Source organism: Chelonia mydas, chromosome 2 (genome assembly GCF_015237465.2).
Source record: "Chelonia mydas isolate rCheMyd1 chromosome 2, rCheMyd1.pri.v2, whole genome shotgun sequence".
Lineage (NCBI taxonomy): Eukaryota > Metazoa > Chordata > Testudines > Cheloniidae > Chelonia > Chelonia mydas.
Genome location: NC_057850.1, coordinates 214,735,595 through 214,752,813, shown reverse-complemented (window position 1 = coordinate 214,752,813; position 17,219 = coordinate 214,735,595). Strand labels below are relative to the sequence as shown.

Here is a 17,219-nt window from a genome sequence, read left to right as displayed (position 1 = left end):
TACAGACTAACACGGCTGCTACTCTGAAACCTTTCCAATGTGGGTCTCTCTCAATCTCTCCTGTTGAAGCAGTTCCACTTTAATTAAATACTGATAGGGCCAGAGGCAGTGTAAAAAATCACGCTGCCCAGTGCACTCACTTGAGAGGTGGGAGACCCCTGTTCAAATCCCTTCTCCTCTTGAACTAGGGTCTCCTACATCTCAGGTGGGAACCCTAACCTCTGGGCTAGCAGGCTATAAGGGATGTTTGCCGTCTCTTCCACCCCCCATTTGTTTTGCATAGAGCTAAGGGTGTTTTGAGCACACCTACTGGAATGGGTCTTGCGGGCACGATAGGCGTTCCCCCCACCTATCTTCCCCCGATCAGAGAGGCTTAGGCATCCAAATGCCCAGGTGCAGAAACTTAGGTGCCTAAGGGACTTTTACAGCAAAAATGTAGGTGCCAAGTGAATGTAAGTGCCTGTGCTGTTAGGCAGGGGTTTATGGGTTGCCGTGGTGCCTAAAACTGACAGACACCTAAACCTGGGCTTTTAAGCACCCGCATCCCTTTGTGGATCCAGGCCTTAACTTACAAAGGAGACGGGAGAGAAGCGTAGTAGCTTGGCAGCATCCAGATGTGAAGTACTGATGAAAGCAGTGGGAAAACATAAAATGGAAAGGTCCTCTAGGGTTTCCATTTCCTTGAATATAAATTGAGCTTTAACAAAAGCAGCCTTTAGCCAAGTGGAGACAGGTGCTGTGATTTGGACGCAGTACCTTGACAGAAGCTCGTGGCGGACAGTTTTCAGGTGTACAAGAGCATTTTCATCTTCTACAAATTTAAACACCTCAACTGTGCTCTTGAACTCCGGATGATTCACAACGAAGAGGTAAACCGAGTCATCTACAGAAAGAATGGAAAAATTGTTGAGTTTCACAAAAAGGACATGGCAGCTTAAATGTCTGTGTCTGGTATGTATCTACCTCTACCGCTGTAGTATATAAGCGCCTTTTGATGTATTTACACTCAACACCCCGGGAGGTGGTAGGTGGGATGCCGATAGACTGAAGGGTCTTCTACAGACAGAAAGAGCCTTTAGAGGATGCCACGTTTCTATCAGTCATTCAGTACCAAAAAGCTGCAGAACCAGCGCTTCATTTCAGCCACAAGCCAGTCTTCCTTTGTGGTCACTACTGTGCAGTGAGCTAGAAGAGAAATGCTCATTGTGCACAGGCTCTATATGCCGGGCAACAGAGTCTCAGTGAAGGCTCATAGCACCAGAACTGCAGAATCTGAACAGTGATGGAGGCATTATATTTCCATACACTGAGTTGTCTTCTCCTACTCCCCTTACTAAACACCCATGCCGTAAAGCGTTCAAAACCTGCAACTGGTCACTGCGGTGATATTACAGGGCATGCTCTGCCTCCAACTCTTTTGCTGTTTTTCTGGGAGTGCGACCTTAGTGATACCTTATGGGTCTCCCCTCTACTCAAGGGGGAGCCCCACAGCTCAAAGACTGGGTCCCTGCCTTCAGCACCCGTTTCCCACCGGAGCTCCTCCAGCAGGTCCAAATGATCTTGAGCCCTTCTTGGAGGCTTCTCCTCTGGGGAGCTATACAACCAATGTGTTTGCAGTGACACAAGACAACCTTTCCAGAACAAGACATCATTTATTAGTCCTCAGGAACCCAGTGTGCAGGGACATCCTGTTAAAATGGTAAAGAAAAGGCTAAAACACACAACTCCCCATAACCTGGCAGCTCTTCCTTTCTTGGTTAGGAGGGTCCCTCTTTGCCCTGGCCTGGAAGACAGACAGCATGCCCGCAGCTGTGCAACAGTCCCAGACTGGAATACTCTTCTCCCACAGGCAGAACAAGTTCCTTCTCCCAGCCCCTTAACACTTATGTCCTCTGTTTCAGGTTCCAGTGATGGTGTTTTCATGAGTGCTGCCCTTCCCAGTGTTCAGTTTGTGGTCACATATGTAATCACCCACCCATATTCCAAGACACCAGGTGTCATTAAAAAAAATTAATGGTCTGGTGCTGTTCCCCACTGGAGTTCCAAGGTAGCTCTATCCACGTGTTTATAGTTCATTCATGCCAGCCCAGACATAAATGTGACCCACGCCCACTCCATTCAATGCTTATTCCTTCACTCCTGATGTGTCTCTCTGGAAAAAAGTTAACCCCCTGAGACCAAGTAGGACTAGGCCAAAATACAAAAGTGAGTGGACAAACTGAGTCACACATAATATGCATAAAAATACAGACATTTCCCACATTCTCCATAGTTATAGAAATATGCCCCGTATATTGAATATCTTGAAGACAGAGTGTGTCAGTTTATATAAACACATGTACAATCCCAAACAGCCAGCTCTTTTGATTTAATATACGAAGATCTGCTGGATCAGACTTTTTTCCCCCACCCATGTATCAGGTTATTGATGGTGAAACATGGAGGGTGACAGGGAGAGCAAAGGGTTTTACCTATAATAAATAATCATAATAAATCTCTAGGTTGAGATTTCTTGTCTCCATTTAACAGTCTTCTTACCTTTGTCTACGTACGTGCTGATCCCATGAGGGTTAAATGATGCCAGATCAAACCCGCGGCTGATTCTCAGTTCTATTGCTCTTGGGTTTTCATCATTCAAATCCATCAGAAATATTTCACCTGGCTTGTCTGGAGCAAAGCTATTTAACCCTGGATATTTTAAACCCTTTAAGATTAAGTAAACACAACAAGAAAGTTAAGAGGATCCTAACAAAGCTGCCAAGACTAACTCTTTGTTTTGGTTTGTGGATACATCTCATGATACAGCAACAACTGTACTAATCCCGTCTCTTTCCTGTTGTTTTTTGTTTTATGCTCTCCCTAATCAACTGATCCCTCCTTAACTCTCTCACTGTGCTGCCTGCATCCTCCTCATGTTGCAACCCAGCCACATTTGTGCATGCTCTGTGCCATATACTGCTGATGCCCCCACCACCACCAAATATTCTCACAGTGCTACTGCCTCTCCACATCCACCTGCTGCTACGACACCCTTCCACAAAGAAGCTCCCTCATTTTGCTGCATCCCAGAGACATCCCTTCCCCACTGTTTTTCTGAACACTCCGCCCCACAAACTGCCACCGCATCCACAGTGCTGCTCCAGCACCCTCATTCAGTGCTGGTAATTCCCCTCAATAGCCACCAGCTACTACTGCCCTGCCCAGACCCTGTCTGAGCACTCCTGTTTCTTGTGATGCTAGTCCCCCCCCTCAAGGCATCTACCTTCCCTGTGCTGGTTATCCCAAGACAATGCTGCATACCCACACAGGGCTTCTGACCCCAACATTGCAGATCCCCACTTGCAATATGCACCCAGCCACCCTGTGCTGGTCCCTTTCAAAACAAGCACCTCTCCCCCCAGCTTTCCTGCCTCCCTCCTCCCATTCTTCTCCCCCCATCTCAAGTGACTTCTAAGGGCCTGTATCCATCCTGTCTCTACCCCTTTTGGCTCCTGACTCTCAGTTCCATGTTCCCCTACTTTAACATTTCTTCAGGACACAGCGTCATTGCTTTCAGACAGCTCAGATGACTGCAGCTTTGGAACACCACTACCATGCAAGGTAATACAGGGAATCTCTGAACTGATCCAGGCTATCTGTTCAAAAAGTTTTCAAAATATGGGCAAACAAAGCTGCAGTGCCATAGTTAAGTGCACCTGAATGGGTAAGGAGACTACCTAATACTTAGTACAGTTCCTCTAGGCAAAATCGCGAGAGTTGGCGACACGGATGCTATCACACGTATTGCAATATTGGTTGTTTTTCCAATAGTGACAGTTGCTGGAATCACATGAATGAAACTCTCAGCATTCACATAGCAAAACACAGTTCCTAGCCTTTATGGCTGTGGAGAAAAGCTTGAATATGTGAACCCTAAGGGCTCAATAACGAGGAAATAAGCAAAAAGAATCCAAAAGTTAATTTAAGGGAGACTTAAAAATCATGATTTTTTTCCATCTCCTGATTTGGGGAGGCTGACTCAAATGCTGAATACTTTGGGTTGGCAATGCACCAGGAGAATGTAAAGTCACATGTTATACAACCTTTATCATTGGCACAATAGCCACAACAACACTGCAAGGTTAAGAAATGAACTTCCCCAAGTAGGAAGAAATATAGTTTGAGCTAACTTAAGTCTGCATCACTCCCAGGAAGCAGTGTGCACAGAAAATGTTCAGCCTGCAATTTGCAGGTGTTACTCTGGTGTAGAAAAAATTAGTATCAAGCACCTGCATAGGGTGGGGAGGTAGGAGCCCAGGTACTTACAGAGCTAATGAAAGCCAGACCATCAGGAAGGATGTCAATATCTTCTGAACCTCTTTCTGCAAAGACAGACAGAGAAGTGGTTTATTCAGGAAGTGTTTTCTACTCAAATCTTTGCTGCCTCTCTCTCTCTCTCTCACATAATTCCACTTTCAAGAGATAGCAAATGGATACTGTTTTCAGCTACTGTGCGACTCGTACCATGTGTCTAAAGAATTAGCAGAAGCTTCAGAAGCTACTGAAAACAACAGTACACAAATTCCAAGTTACTGTTCAAGTTTACCCCCTCTCCAGGATCTAGGCTTCTCTGACAACTCAGACATGTGCTTCCTCCCCGCACCACTGAATTTTGTGTTTGAAGGGTTGACCTCCAGGTGCCCTTCTGTCCTAGCTATCTAGTCCCCTCTGACCTGAACCCTAGTCTATACTATCCATTTCTGACAATAAGATCAGCTGCGAAACCAGCAATGAACATTGTTTAACTGCAAGTGTAGACCATAGATTTTAAGGCCAGAACCAACACAATTATCAAGTCCAACCGTCTACATAACAGCCCATAGAATTTCACCCAGTGGTTCCAATAGCCCAATAACTTGTGGCTGACCTGGAACATCTCATTAAGACAGACATCCAATCTTGACGTTAAGACTCCAAGTGATGGAGCATCTACCACATCTGTAAGCTGTTCCAGTGGTTAACTGCCCTCACTGTTAAAAATTTGTCTCATTTTCAATTTGTACTTTGCCAGCTTCAACTTCCAGCCACTGGATATAGTAACATTTGTGCCTGCTAGCATAACAAATCCTCTGGTGTCAGTGATCTTCTCCCTGCGTAGGTAGTTTACGACCTTAAGTCATTCCTCAGCCTTCTCTTCAATATACTAAAGAGACTGAACTCTTTTAGTCTCATTGTAAAGGGTGCTTTTCCAGACCACACATTCTCGTAGCTCCTCTCAGGACCCTTTCCCATTTTTCAGGAGACGAGCACGAAACAGAATTCTAAACAATTCTTTAAAATGAAAATTTAAAGATCCTGCAGAAAGTATTGCATTTTTTAAGAGGAAAATCTCTGCAGACTCATCAATAGAGCAGCTGTTAGACAAGAAACTATACTAGGGCTTTTCCATTCCTGCTCCAACACAAACAATCTGTGTGACCCTGGCCAAGCCACTTACTCTCTGTGGCTCAGTTCCCCATCTGTAAAAATGGGGATAATGGCATTTCCTTACCTCACAGGGGTGTTGTGAGATGCTCCAATACTACAGTGGTGGGGGCCATATAAGTACTATAGACAGACTGTGCTGGCAGAATATGCTGGTTTGTGAACAAGTAAATCATGAGCTGCGATCATTTCATCTCCACTAAAATCAAAGGAGTTTTTCCAAGTTTGGGAATGGAAAATTAAATTACAAGTTTATGAAGCAGATAAACTAGAGAAAAAGCTACGCACTAAAGTGTTCATTACTACCTTTAAGAGATTGCACAACAAATCAAATATTGACCATTCATTTCTCAACTATCTTCTAGTTAGACAAGAAACCTGTGACTACCATTCAAATATTTGTTGGATTACGTTTTGCTAAACAACCTCCCTCATCCATTATGTGTGCACAAGAGGGAGTAGTTCTTTTACAGAAGACATTATTAAGCTATAGATCAATGATCCCACTCCTACAGGCCTGTGTCTATTTTGGCCTTTTTCCAGAAAGTTTTTCATTGTTGCTATTGCTCTGAACAGATTTAGATGGCATGATAGTTAAGATCCCCATCTACCACTGGTGAAGCTTCACTCGTAATAACAATGGTGGGAAGTCTTTAAAATCGTAGCATAGATCAGACCTAAGGAAGTCACACCACAAGAAAAAGATGAGGAGTGGGAAAGTTGGGGAGGGAGGTGGAAGCCTTTAAAAGATGATTTAATAATTGTTAGCAAGAGAATGGAGGTGTTTGTTTAATTTTTTAATACTTTCTAAGATGCCTCAGAGTACCTGAGAGGTACTTTCTCCATGAAAGAAAAATGTCCAGCCTACGTTGAGGGAGTTCAGCAAGCTTTTGCATTGTGCTGCACCCTCCATTGAGCCATCCTGAATAAGACCATTTTAGGACAGCAGAGATTTACAAAACAGGATTCTAACTTCCTTACTCCAAATCACCAATTAGATTTTTAGTCTTTAGTGTCTTACAAGGGGAGGGGCAACACTGAAACGAAAGCTTTCTACATTCAGTTGTCCTTGTTGAAGGTGTTTCTCCAGTGTTTGAACTACAGCTCACTGAAGATTACTCCCATTTATCTTGCATTGCAGAACTTCATTAGTAGGATTTTCCTGATCACAAGCCCTCTCTCATGAAATAATGCCAAGGGTCAGAAACAAACCACCAGAACCCTAGCACACTCATATGGAGGGGACACATATTTTCAGTTAAATATGGTGAATGCTACATTAGAGGATTGGTCTGGTTCACTACAGCCAACAAAAGCCACATAATGCTCCATTGTCACTTCATAGCTGTCAATGTTTGCATTAATAATAGGGTTTTATAGCGCTAAGCAAAGATGGGGAAATCTTTGAAAGTTGCACTAGAACGTCATGATGTTACCCAAGAGGTGTAGAATATATGCACTTTTGAATAGAACTTGTTGATTGATCAAATGATTTTTACTCTGGGTATCTAACCAGCTCTAACTGCTAATTGAAAGACAGAGGTTCTCAAATTGTACCTACAGCAGGAAAGGACTTTTAGCATTTTTGGTCTTAATAAAGATTAAATAGTTATGATGTCTGTAAGGTTCACGTTTAAGTACATGCTAAATGTCCCAGATAGTGAGGACAGATCCATAGATTACAAAGCCAGAAGGGACCATTGTGATCATCTAATCTGACCTCTGAAGGATAAGGCATTCAGCACTTAAAACCCACTTCTTCAGGCCTCAGAAAAGTCTCACCAGGCCTTTCTCTAAGTGAAACTCCAGGCTCTATTGGGAAAAAACTATTACTGCATTTCTCCAACTGAGGCAAGATTTAAGAACACAGCATTTTAAAATTAAGATGTTCTATACAGCAAAATACAGAATTTCACTGCAAGGGTATGGTATGGAATAAGTCAGGTAACATATAAATCAGGTTTATAAATCAGGTAATATAAAAGAGGAGGAATCTGACAGCTATGAGTATCTCTCATACAGAGCACCAGCATGAGCTGAAAAACCCTCTCCAATCCATGTGCCCATGAACGAGGAAAATGTATTAATACTTTTTTATAGCTGTTCAAGCAGAGTAATGTTTACATTACATATATAATGGGGTGCAGGACTGTAACTGAATTACTTTTCAATAGAGTCCTAAAAATATTAAGACATCATCCTAATGAAATCATGGCAATCCTATTTATGAGCTGGGGGAAGCCTCTACCATTCATTAAATAAAGTCTGTAGAGAGCACGGAGGGTGGGAGAAAAGAGCATAGATGACAAAGATATGCACCCATCATGATTAGACCAAGAATGGACTTTACTTACTGATAGAAGGAAGCCATCCACTACATGCTACAGGAAAACCACATGTCTATTAGATTAGAACCTCGGCTACAGCCAGCTGCAGAAAGCACACACCGCGGGGTGCCGTAAAGGGGACTTGAAGTTCATCTTTGCACTCCCAATCCTTCAGGCAGATCCTCTTGTCGCAAGGTAAAGCGGTCCTCAGGCTTCTCTAAATTTATGCCAGCCTACAACAGCTACCAGGGTCCAAAAATGTAGCCAAAGATAGGAGTAGCACATAGGCAACCTAGCTAGACACTTCTCTTGCCATGCCCTCTTTTCCCCTGTAACATCAGCTCCAGTGAGTAAGAGGCCATGTCAGCTCTGCACAACCACAGGATCACACCGACATAAGGCCGATTAAACTGGCTTTACACTACATCAGAGGTGCAATAGAAAGGAGCTGCACCAGCCCAATGTGCATATACACATGTGTGTGCACACACACACACACACACACTGCAGTTCACAATATGTTCTATTCTCACTACTGCTTCTATCCTGCTCTTAACACTGTCACATGCTCCTTACACAACAAGAGGCATAAAAGGGGAGGTGGGGGGAGGAAAGGGAAGACACACTCCTGTCAGTCAACTCCCTGCTGCTGTGATTAGGTGCTACCACAGCACAAATAATTAAGCTACCCTGTGCATGTAGAGATTTCAACTTGGCATTTCCTACATTTTGAACTCCGCTGCCCAAGCAGCAAAAAAATAAAAAAATAAAAAAAAAATATGTTTGTCCCCCAGACCTGTCTCTACTATGCAGAGCTAGATGCCGTTCTGAGCGGGGATCACACCTGTGAGTGACAGCAGACACCCTGTGACACCCAGAATAAGGCACCCTAGAATTGTATAGTGAGGAAGAGCTTGTTGAGGATGGGGACATGGAGGATTCAGAACCCAAAGACAACCAGGACCCCTTCAAGGCCAAGCTGAACCCAGAGAAAACCCACTGAGGAAAGGGACAGGGGCTCTAATTGGTGAGATTTACTGCCCCTATTAATGCACTTTTTTCCTCCATAGCTTGAGAAATGTTGTCCCCGTTTCCTTCCCTGCCCTCCTCTTCCCAAAAATGGCAGCTGACTGCACATAGTAAGGAAGCAAAGGAATTCTGTTTTAAAGTAGCCTGTTTATTTTAAGTGCATGCACTGTCAGTACAACGGAAAAAAATAAAAAGAAAATCAACAGAAAGAAAACAGGATATATACTTTTGCGAATACCTTAGGTGCATTCAAAGCACATACCTATGCAGGCAAATAATTCAAATAAAATTACAAAATGCAACTAACATTCAATGCATTCAGAACAAAAAAAAAAAAAAAAAAAAAAAACGAACTACTTCCAGTGATTGAATGCTACATGAACCAACACCTAAGAATTCAAATTAAACACACTGAGAATTCAAAAGAATGCTTGCAAGCAAGCCAGTAACTGGGCATTCAAACTACATGATTTGGCAGGAGAACAAAAAAAAAAAAAAAAAAAACACACCCACACACCCACCCACCAACAATATTTGAGTCCAAAACAAATTACTTGCTATGGTCAGATTCAGGAAAGAGATAGAACAATTTGTGGCTGATTTAGGGGGCTTGTCTTGTCACAAAGCTAGCCAGCAATCCACTGGTCCTTCCTCCACTTGCAGTGATGCAAGTTTGTCTTGACCCAGACATCTTTCCTGTTCTCTGGCACAATTTCACTGAACTTTTCAAGCAAGTAGTGTTTGAGCTTTGCTCACACATTTCTAGCCAGAGCAGCCTTTTTGCTCCTGCCATGGCCGGACACACCACAATGAGCTCTGGGAGGACATGGGGCTGGTTGTATATGGACCCAGGCACCCATGAGCCATCTCAAGTGGATGCCTTTTCTGGGCCTTTGGAGCCTTTAGGAGCGATATATTTTCTAGGACCCCTACTTCCTGTAATAAGTTTAGCAGTGTTTACTACACTATCCCAAAAGTTACCCAGGCCACCAGCTCCTAACAGCCAAAGGGATTGAAAAGTGCCCTCATATATTCACCATGCTGTGTACTGTTCCATGGCCCTGAATAGGGTTGCCAGATGTCCAGTTTTCAACCGAAATGCCCAGTAGAAAAGGGACCCTGGCGGCTCCAGTGGGGACCACTGACCAGGCTGCCAAAAGTCCAGTTGGCAGTGCAGCAGGGGCCCGGGGCTAAGACAGGCTCCCTAGCTTCCCTGGCTCTGTGCTGCTCCCAGAAGTGGCCACCAGGTCCCTGTGGCCCCTAGGTGCTGGGGCAGCCACGCACTGTGTGGCTCCACGCGCTGCCCCCGCCCCAGTGCCAGCTCTGCAGCTCCCATTGACCGGGAACTGCAACCAATGGGAGCTGCATAGGGCGGCGCCTGTGGGTATGCAGGCAGCGCACACCACACAGAGCCATCTGGCCGCCCTTGCAGCTAGAGGCCTCAGGGACCTGGCAGCCATTTCCTCAGAGCTGCACTAAGCACCGCCGGGACCCTGCACCCACTCCAACCCCCTACCCCGAGCCCCCTCCTGCACCCCAAACCCCTCATCCCCAGCCCCACTCCCAGATGGAGCCCTCAAAACCTGCCCCCTGCCCCCTAGCTCCCTGCCCCAGCTGAGAGTCCCCTCCTGCATCCCAACCCCCTCATCCCACTCCCAGCCGGAGCCCACACCCCCTCCCACACCCCAACCCCCTGCTCCAGCCCGTTGAGAGTGAGTGAGGGGGGATGGAGCGTGTGGGGGGCAGGGCCTCAGAGAAGGGGTGGGGCATGGGCAGGGTCAGGGTGTTCGGTTTTGTGTGATTAGATAGTTGGCATCCCTACTGCACTCCTGTCACTACCTACAAATGGCATTCACATGCAAGATCTCAGAGAGTGATTCCCAACAAGAGTTGCTATGCATCAATCCCACTATCTGAGATCACAGTTTTTAGGAGCCATCACTGGGACATACACAGAGATAGCACAGCACCAATTAAATCATTGTACAGAATGAGCAAACCCCATCAATAGGTCCAGCCTTTGCATACACCTGCAATCACCACTACACTGAAAGACCTGTGAAGAGATCCGCTCATAAATGTACATTGCAAGTAGAGTATGATAGCACCCACAAACCATTTTTCATGTGCATATTCAATTTCATAGCTACAGTAAAGACTGGTTGTGGACAACTAACCTAAAGCATCCTTCTTACTGATCTCCATGTACAGAAATACAAGATGAAATTATAAAAATAATGGAGGAAGTTAATAAGCAGACAATACCTAAAATGCATTTACATAGCCAAGGTAGGTTTGATATCACAAAAAACAAGCAATTATAAAACCCACCCACAAATCCCATAGATGGCATTATGCAGAAGCTAGATAAACCACAAAACTAATTCAGCAAATTTTGGGACACTGTACATGTGTATGATCATCATGAGTCTTCCATTTAGTCCTCCCACCACTGCCTGCCCATTCAAGATGTGAAGAAAAAGAAATGCAAGCATCAAGCCAAAAGATGGATTAATGCTGGACAGACATTTGATGATGTTATCTTCAGATAGACAGTTGTGGAGATGGAGACATACAGCAAGACGTGTCTCTCTCGCTTAGGACTTCACTATCTCAAGCCATGATTAAAGCATACATAGAAGCTTTGTTTTGGAAGCAAAAAGTAGATAGTGTCAGTCCTAGACTCATATTTAAAAGCCACAGTCAATACAAGCAGACAGACCCAGAAAGGAGAAAATGTAAGTGCAGTCTACTACTGTAATTAAAGTTGGTCTGGAATTTTTCAACTAAATGTTTCATCAGATAATGCCAATTCCTCAAAACCAAAACTGTTCATTGACTCCTTATGCTAAGCAATCCGTTCCATCTTGTATTTAGCTGTGACACGCTGAGTACGTTTCCCAGACCTGAAGATGAACTCTGTGTAAGCTCGAAAGATTGCCTCTCTCATCAACAGAAATAAAAAATTATTACCTCACCTGCCTTGTCTCTCAGAGGAAAGAGCCTATTTCAGCAATTTCTTTTACTTGGGGGAAAAAAAAAAGAAAATTTTTAAAGTTTTAAAACTGTCAGTTTCATTTCAAAATGAAACAGTTCCATTTTCCCAGTCCGAGATTACTTTCAGTTTCAAAAGTTTAGCTAATTATAGTAAGAAAAAAATTAAAAATGGTCAGAATCAGAACAAAACATTATAGTTGACCAAAACTAACTTTTTTTCTCCCCCAGTTTGCAAAAGTGTGTTGAGATTTTGACATTTCATCCCAATATTTCAGGGTGGGGGGAGGATTTTGAAATCTTAAACATATTTGTGGGATAGGTAAATCATTTGCTGCCCAGCATGAAGTATAATCTCAATATGAGATTTGACAGGGTACTGGAGTGAAGGAGGAGGGTGCAACCCTGGATGAGGAAGTGTGGGGTTGTCTGGAGTCAAATTTATGTATTAGTTTTTAGTGCTGTTGGAGGCCATTGGAAATTTGTTAGAGCTTCATTATGGTTGTGCATCTTTTACATTGTTAAATCTAAATAAAATTGATAAAATAAAACTTAATTACTATATTTGTCACTGTCACATTAAGAACAGTCCAAGGGCAGATGGTAAGGGGAACCCAGAGAGTTAGCAGTGAGTTTCAGCTGGCCTGACCAGCCCAGTGTAAACCAACTCATAAACCAACAAATAAATTGGTTAGTCTCTAAGGTGCCACAAGTACTCCTTTTCTTTTTGTGAATACAGACTAACACGGCCGTTACTCTGAAACTCACTATTGTTATCATCTGGATCTAAAAGCGGTCATTCGATAGGTCACTGGAAAGCTCAGAACTCACTGGTTATTAACATCATTGTGGAATGTAGGTGCAAGCAACGGACGCAAAGTTATGGACAACTGAAGTTATAATTCTAAAAGTGTGTTTGCCAGTCAGACAGGAGTTACCCCGCCCTAAACAAAGGAATGTGGTTTCTTCATCAGGCAGTTACTTCCAAAGTACTTTGAGGGCCTGTCTTCATGTACAGCATTACCCAGGCACAGCTGTGCCACTGCATAACTTTAGTGAAGACGCTACGATGACGATGGGAGAGCTGTTCCCGTCGGCACAGTTAATCCACCTTCCCAAGAGGCGGTAGCTATGTTGACGGGAGAAGCTCTCCTGTAGACTTAGCGCTGTCTATACGGGATCTTAGATCAGCATAAATACGTCGCTCAGGGATATGGATTTTTCACACCCCTGAGTGACCTAGTTATATCAATATAGATCTGTAGTGTAGACCTGGCCACAAAGACAATGAGAATGCATTTACACATATCAGATAAACAAAGCTATCAAGCTAACAAGTGGGGAAAAGAGACAGTGTGACCACACCGCAGCAAGGAAAATAAACTTTATCTGAACTAGAGAGACAGGAGGTCTAAACCTCACTTAAGCAAATTAATCAACTGACTGAATACAATGCTAGTGTATCATGTAAGATTTTATGAATGCCTGTAACAAACTGGTGATTAATATAATTGTAAATGGCATGTATTAATACTATAAGAGGAATTATGAATACTCAGTGATATTATGTTTGAATGTGTGTGGCTGAACAAAGGAAGGAACTGTTCCCATCCAGTCTCCTACGTAAATTAAAGCATGGTAAAAGCAAAACAATGGAAACCGCATTTAATGTACCGGGGAGATGGGAAGCCCACAGGAAGGGAAGAACAGCTGAGGTCAGCGTCCAGGTGGGCACAGGAAGTTGAGCACACAGGAGGGCTTCCTGACTCCTGAAACAAGGTCATTGAACTTTGGGAGATAGAAGCAAGGACAGAAAGCCATTTTAGGCAACCATCACTAGACCGACGAGGGAACAGAGCCCTTGCAAGCTGAGAAAAATGCGTCCTTCAAACCAAGGGGATGGGGTTTGAAGTCTGTGGAACCAACTATAGATAAGCAAATCTGTCTAGGAAAAGGTCTTTCACCTGAGACAACAAGGGAAGCCAGCATCTTGTGCTTTTGTGGAAAAATTGTAAAAAAAAAAAAAAAATGTAGAAAATACAATTCGGAAGAACAGCTAGCCAAAGACTCAAAAAGTAACAGCTAAAAAATGTGTAAGTACATCAGAAGCAGGAAGCCTGCTGAACAACCAGTGGGGCCACTGGACGATCAAGATCCTAAAGGAGCACTCAAGGAAGATAAGGCCATTGCAGAGATACTAAATGAATTTTTTGCACCTGTCTTCACGGTTGAGGATGTGAGGGAGATTCTCAAACCTGAGCCATTCTTTTTAGATGACAGATCTGAGGAACTGTCCCAGATTGAAGTGTCATTAGAGGAGGTTTTGCAACAAACTGATAAATTAAACAGTAATAAGTCAGCAGGACCAGATGGTATTCACACAAAAGAGTTCTGAAGGAACTCGAATGTGAAATTGCAGAACTACTAGTATGTAATATATCATTCAAATCAGCTTCTGTACCAGGTGACTGGAGGATAGCTAATCTGACACAATCTTTAAAAAGGAAGACTACTCCAGAAGCAATCCCGGCAATTAAAAGCTGGTAAGCCTAACTTCAGTGTAGGCAAATTGGTTGAAACTATAGTAAACAGAATTATCAGACACATGATAATCCATGAACTATTGTTGGGGAAGAGTCAACGTGTTTTTTGTACAGGGAAATCATGCCTCACCAATCTATTAGAATTCTTTGAGGGGGTCAACAAGCATGTGGACAAGGGGGATCCAGTGGATATAGTATACTTAGATTTTCAGAAAGCCTTTGACAAGGTCCCTCACCGAAGACTCTTAAGCAAAGTAAGCTGTCATGGGATAAGAGGGAAGATCCTCTCATGGATCTGGTTAAAAGAAAGGAAACAAAGGGTAGGAATAAATTGTCAGTTTTCAGAACGGAGAAAGGTAAATATAGTGGTGTCCGCCAGGGATCTGTACTGGTACCACTACTGTTCAACATATTCATAAATGATCTAGAAAAAGGAGTAAACAATGAGGTGGCCAAATTTGCAGATACTCAAGATAGTTAAGTCCAAAGCAGACTGTGAAGGGTTACAAAGGAATCCCACAAAACTGGGTGACTGGGCAACAAAATGGCAGATGAAATTCAATGTTCATAAATGCAAAGTAATGCACATTGGAAAACATAATCCCAACTATACATACAAAATGATGGAGTCTAAATTAGCTGTTACCACTCAAGAAAGATCTTGGAAGTCATTGTGGATAGTTCTCTGAAAACATCCACTCAATGTGCAGCGGCAGTCAAAAAAGCTAACGGTGTTGGGAAATCATTAGGAAAAGGTTAGATAATAAGACAGAAAATAGCATATTGCCTCTAGATAAATCCATGGTATGCCCACATCTTGAATACTGCATGTAGATGTGGTCGCCCCATCTTTAAAAAAAGATACATTGGAACTAGAAAAGGTACAGAAAAGGGAAACAGAAATAATTAGGGGTATGGAACCGCTTCCGTATGAGGAGAGATTAAAAAAAGACTGGGACTTTTCAGCTTGGAAAAGAGATGACTAAGGGGGGATATGATAGAGGTCTATAAAATCATGACTAGTGTGGAGAAAGCAAATAAGAAGAGCCAAGTTGGGAGATGATTGACTGGTGAGAGAAACTATTTTGAACAAAGCCTGCACCTTGTTACATTAGACATGCGCTTTTAGACATGTGTTTTCACTTTTATTTGCTTGTAACCCTTTCTAACTTTATTCCTTTTACTTACACCACTTAAGTCCTATTGTTAATACATTTGTTTATTTTCACGATGAACCAACTCTGTGCGCTGTTTAGATAATAATCTCTGAAACAGTTTGTCTCTTTACAGGTGCAACAAACATTATTTCTCTGAGCTGTCCAGGAGAAGACTGGACACTTTAGGGCAGTGGTTTTCAAACTTTTTTTCTGAGGACCCAGTTTAAGAAAATTGTTGATGCCTGCGACCCAATGGAGCTGGGGATGAGGGGTTTGCAGTGTGGGAGGGACTCAGGGCTAAGACAGGGGTTTGGGGTGCAGGAGAGGGTGCAGGCTCTGGGGTGAGGTCGGGGCTGGGGCAGGCAGTTGGGGAGCAGGAGGGGATCAGGGCTCTGGGCTAGGGGTGCAGGCTCTGAGGTGGGACCAGGGATGAGGGAGTTGGGGGGCAGGAAGGTTGGGGGGGCTCAGGGCTGGGGCAGGGGATTGGTGCTCGGGGTTGGGGCTCAAACTTACCTCCGGCGGCTGCCAATCAGCAGGGCAGTCGGGGTGCAGAGGCAGGCTTCCCGCCTGCCCTGGCACCGCGGACTACGCTGTGCCCTGGAAGCAACCAGCAGCAGGTCCGGCTCCTAGGCGAAGGCGTGCAAGGCACCGCCCCACCCCACCCCCAAGCTCCCATTGACCGGGAACCGGCCAGTGGAAGTGCGGAGCCAGTGCTCAGGGCAGGGGCAGCACGCGGAGCCCTGTGGCCCCCCTTCCTAGAAGCTGGACCTGCTTCTGGCCACTCCCAGGGCACAGCGCGGTGTCGGAACAGGTAGGCACTAGCCTGCCTTAGCTGGGCAGCACCGCCAACGGGACTTTTAACGTCCCTGTCAGTGGTGCTGACTAGAGCCGCTAGGGTCCCTGGGTGCCAAGCAAGGCGACCGAGTGCCTTACATGCTGCAACCCAGTACTGGGTCGCAACACAAACTTTGAAAAACACTGGGGTTTAGGGCACACAGTTTTGGGGAAATTCGGGACTGGGAATGTGTTGGAGTCATCTGGCTGGTTGTAACCAAGGCTGGTGGAAGCCAGAGTGAGGTTGTAGACAGGCTGTTGGGATCAGAGCTGCTGAACCAGGGCTGTGTAAGCACATAGACGCTCAGGGTGTGACCCAGGTGCTTATAGGCTTGTTGTAAGTGGCCCAGGTTGGGAGCTACAGCAACAGAGCATTGTGAGGCACCCAGGGTTACGGTTAAGTGGTGACAACCCCCCACTGGTCCTGGATTGCACCCCTGAACCCTGACCAGACTGTCACAGTTACTTCCTACAGTGATAAGTACCCTAGAAATATTTACTACAAAAGGTAATTTTTTCCTTCTTCTGTCAGGATATGGAATTATTTTGTACTTGCACCAAACTACATTAAATGAAACTTCAAATTCACTTGCTTGAGGATAGGAGATACCATTCCAACATGTTTCTGAGGGTAACGTACACAAGTTAGACAAAACACTAGGTTGTTCATCAGGAGAAACTCCTCAGATAATTATTTCCATGAATTCTTAATGAAGATCAAATTATGAGACAGTAATAGGAATAGAATAGGTGAACAATTCACGAACTATCACCTATTCAAATGTACACTTTTGTTTGTGATACACACAAACAACTCATGATTTTTTACCAATGTGTTCACTATTTGCAGTTGTTCAAGGACTTGCTTAAAC

At 44.1% G+C, this 17,219-nt stretch overlaps 1 protein-coding gene across 1 annotated transcript in view; it reads right to left on the bottom strand.

Moving 5' to 3' along the window:
* The window catches only part of LOC102930790 (serum paraoxonase/arylesterase 2), a 49,133-nt gene that overhangs the window by 11,213 nt on the left and 20,701 nt on the right, over positions 1 to 17,219 (bottom strand). The window contains exons 3-5 of the mRNA XM_027824283.3: positions 4,306 to 4,361; positions 2,539 to 2,704; positions 757 to 883 (exon numbers count right to left, since the gene is read on the bottom strand). Of these exons, the coding sequence (XP_027680084.2) occupies positions 757 to 883; positions 2,539 to 2,704; positions 4,306 to 4,361 (349 nt within the window). The remainder of the gene's footprint in view (positions 1 to 756; positions 884 to 2,538; positions 2,705 to 4,305; positions 4,362 to 17,219) is intronic.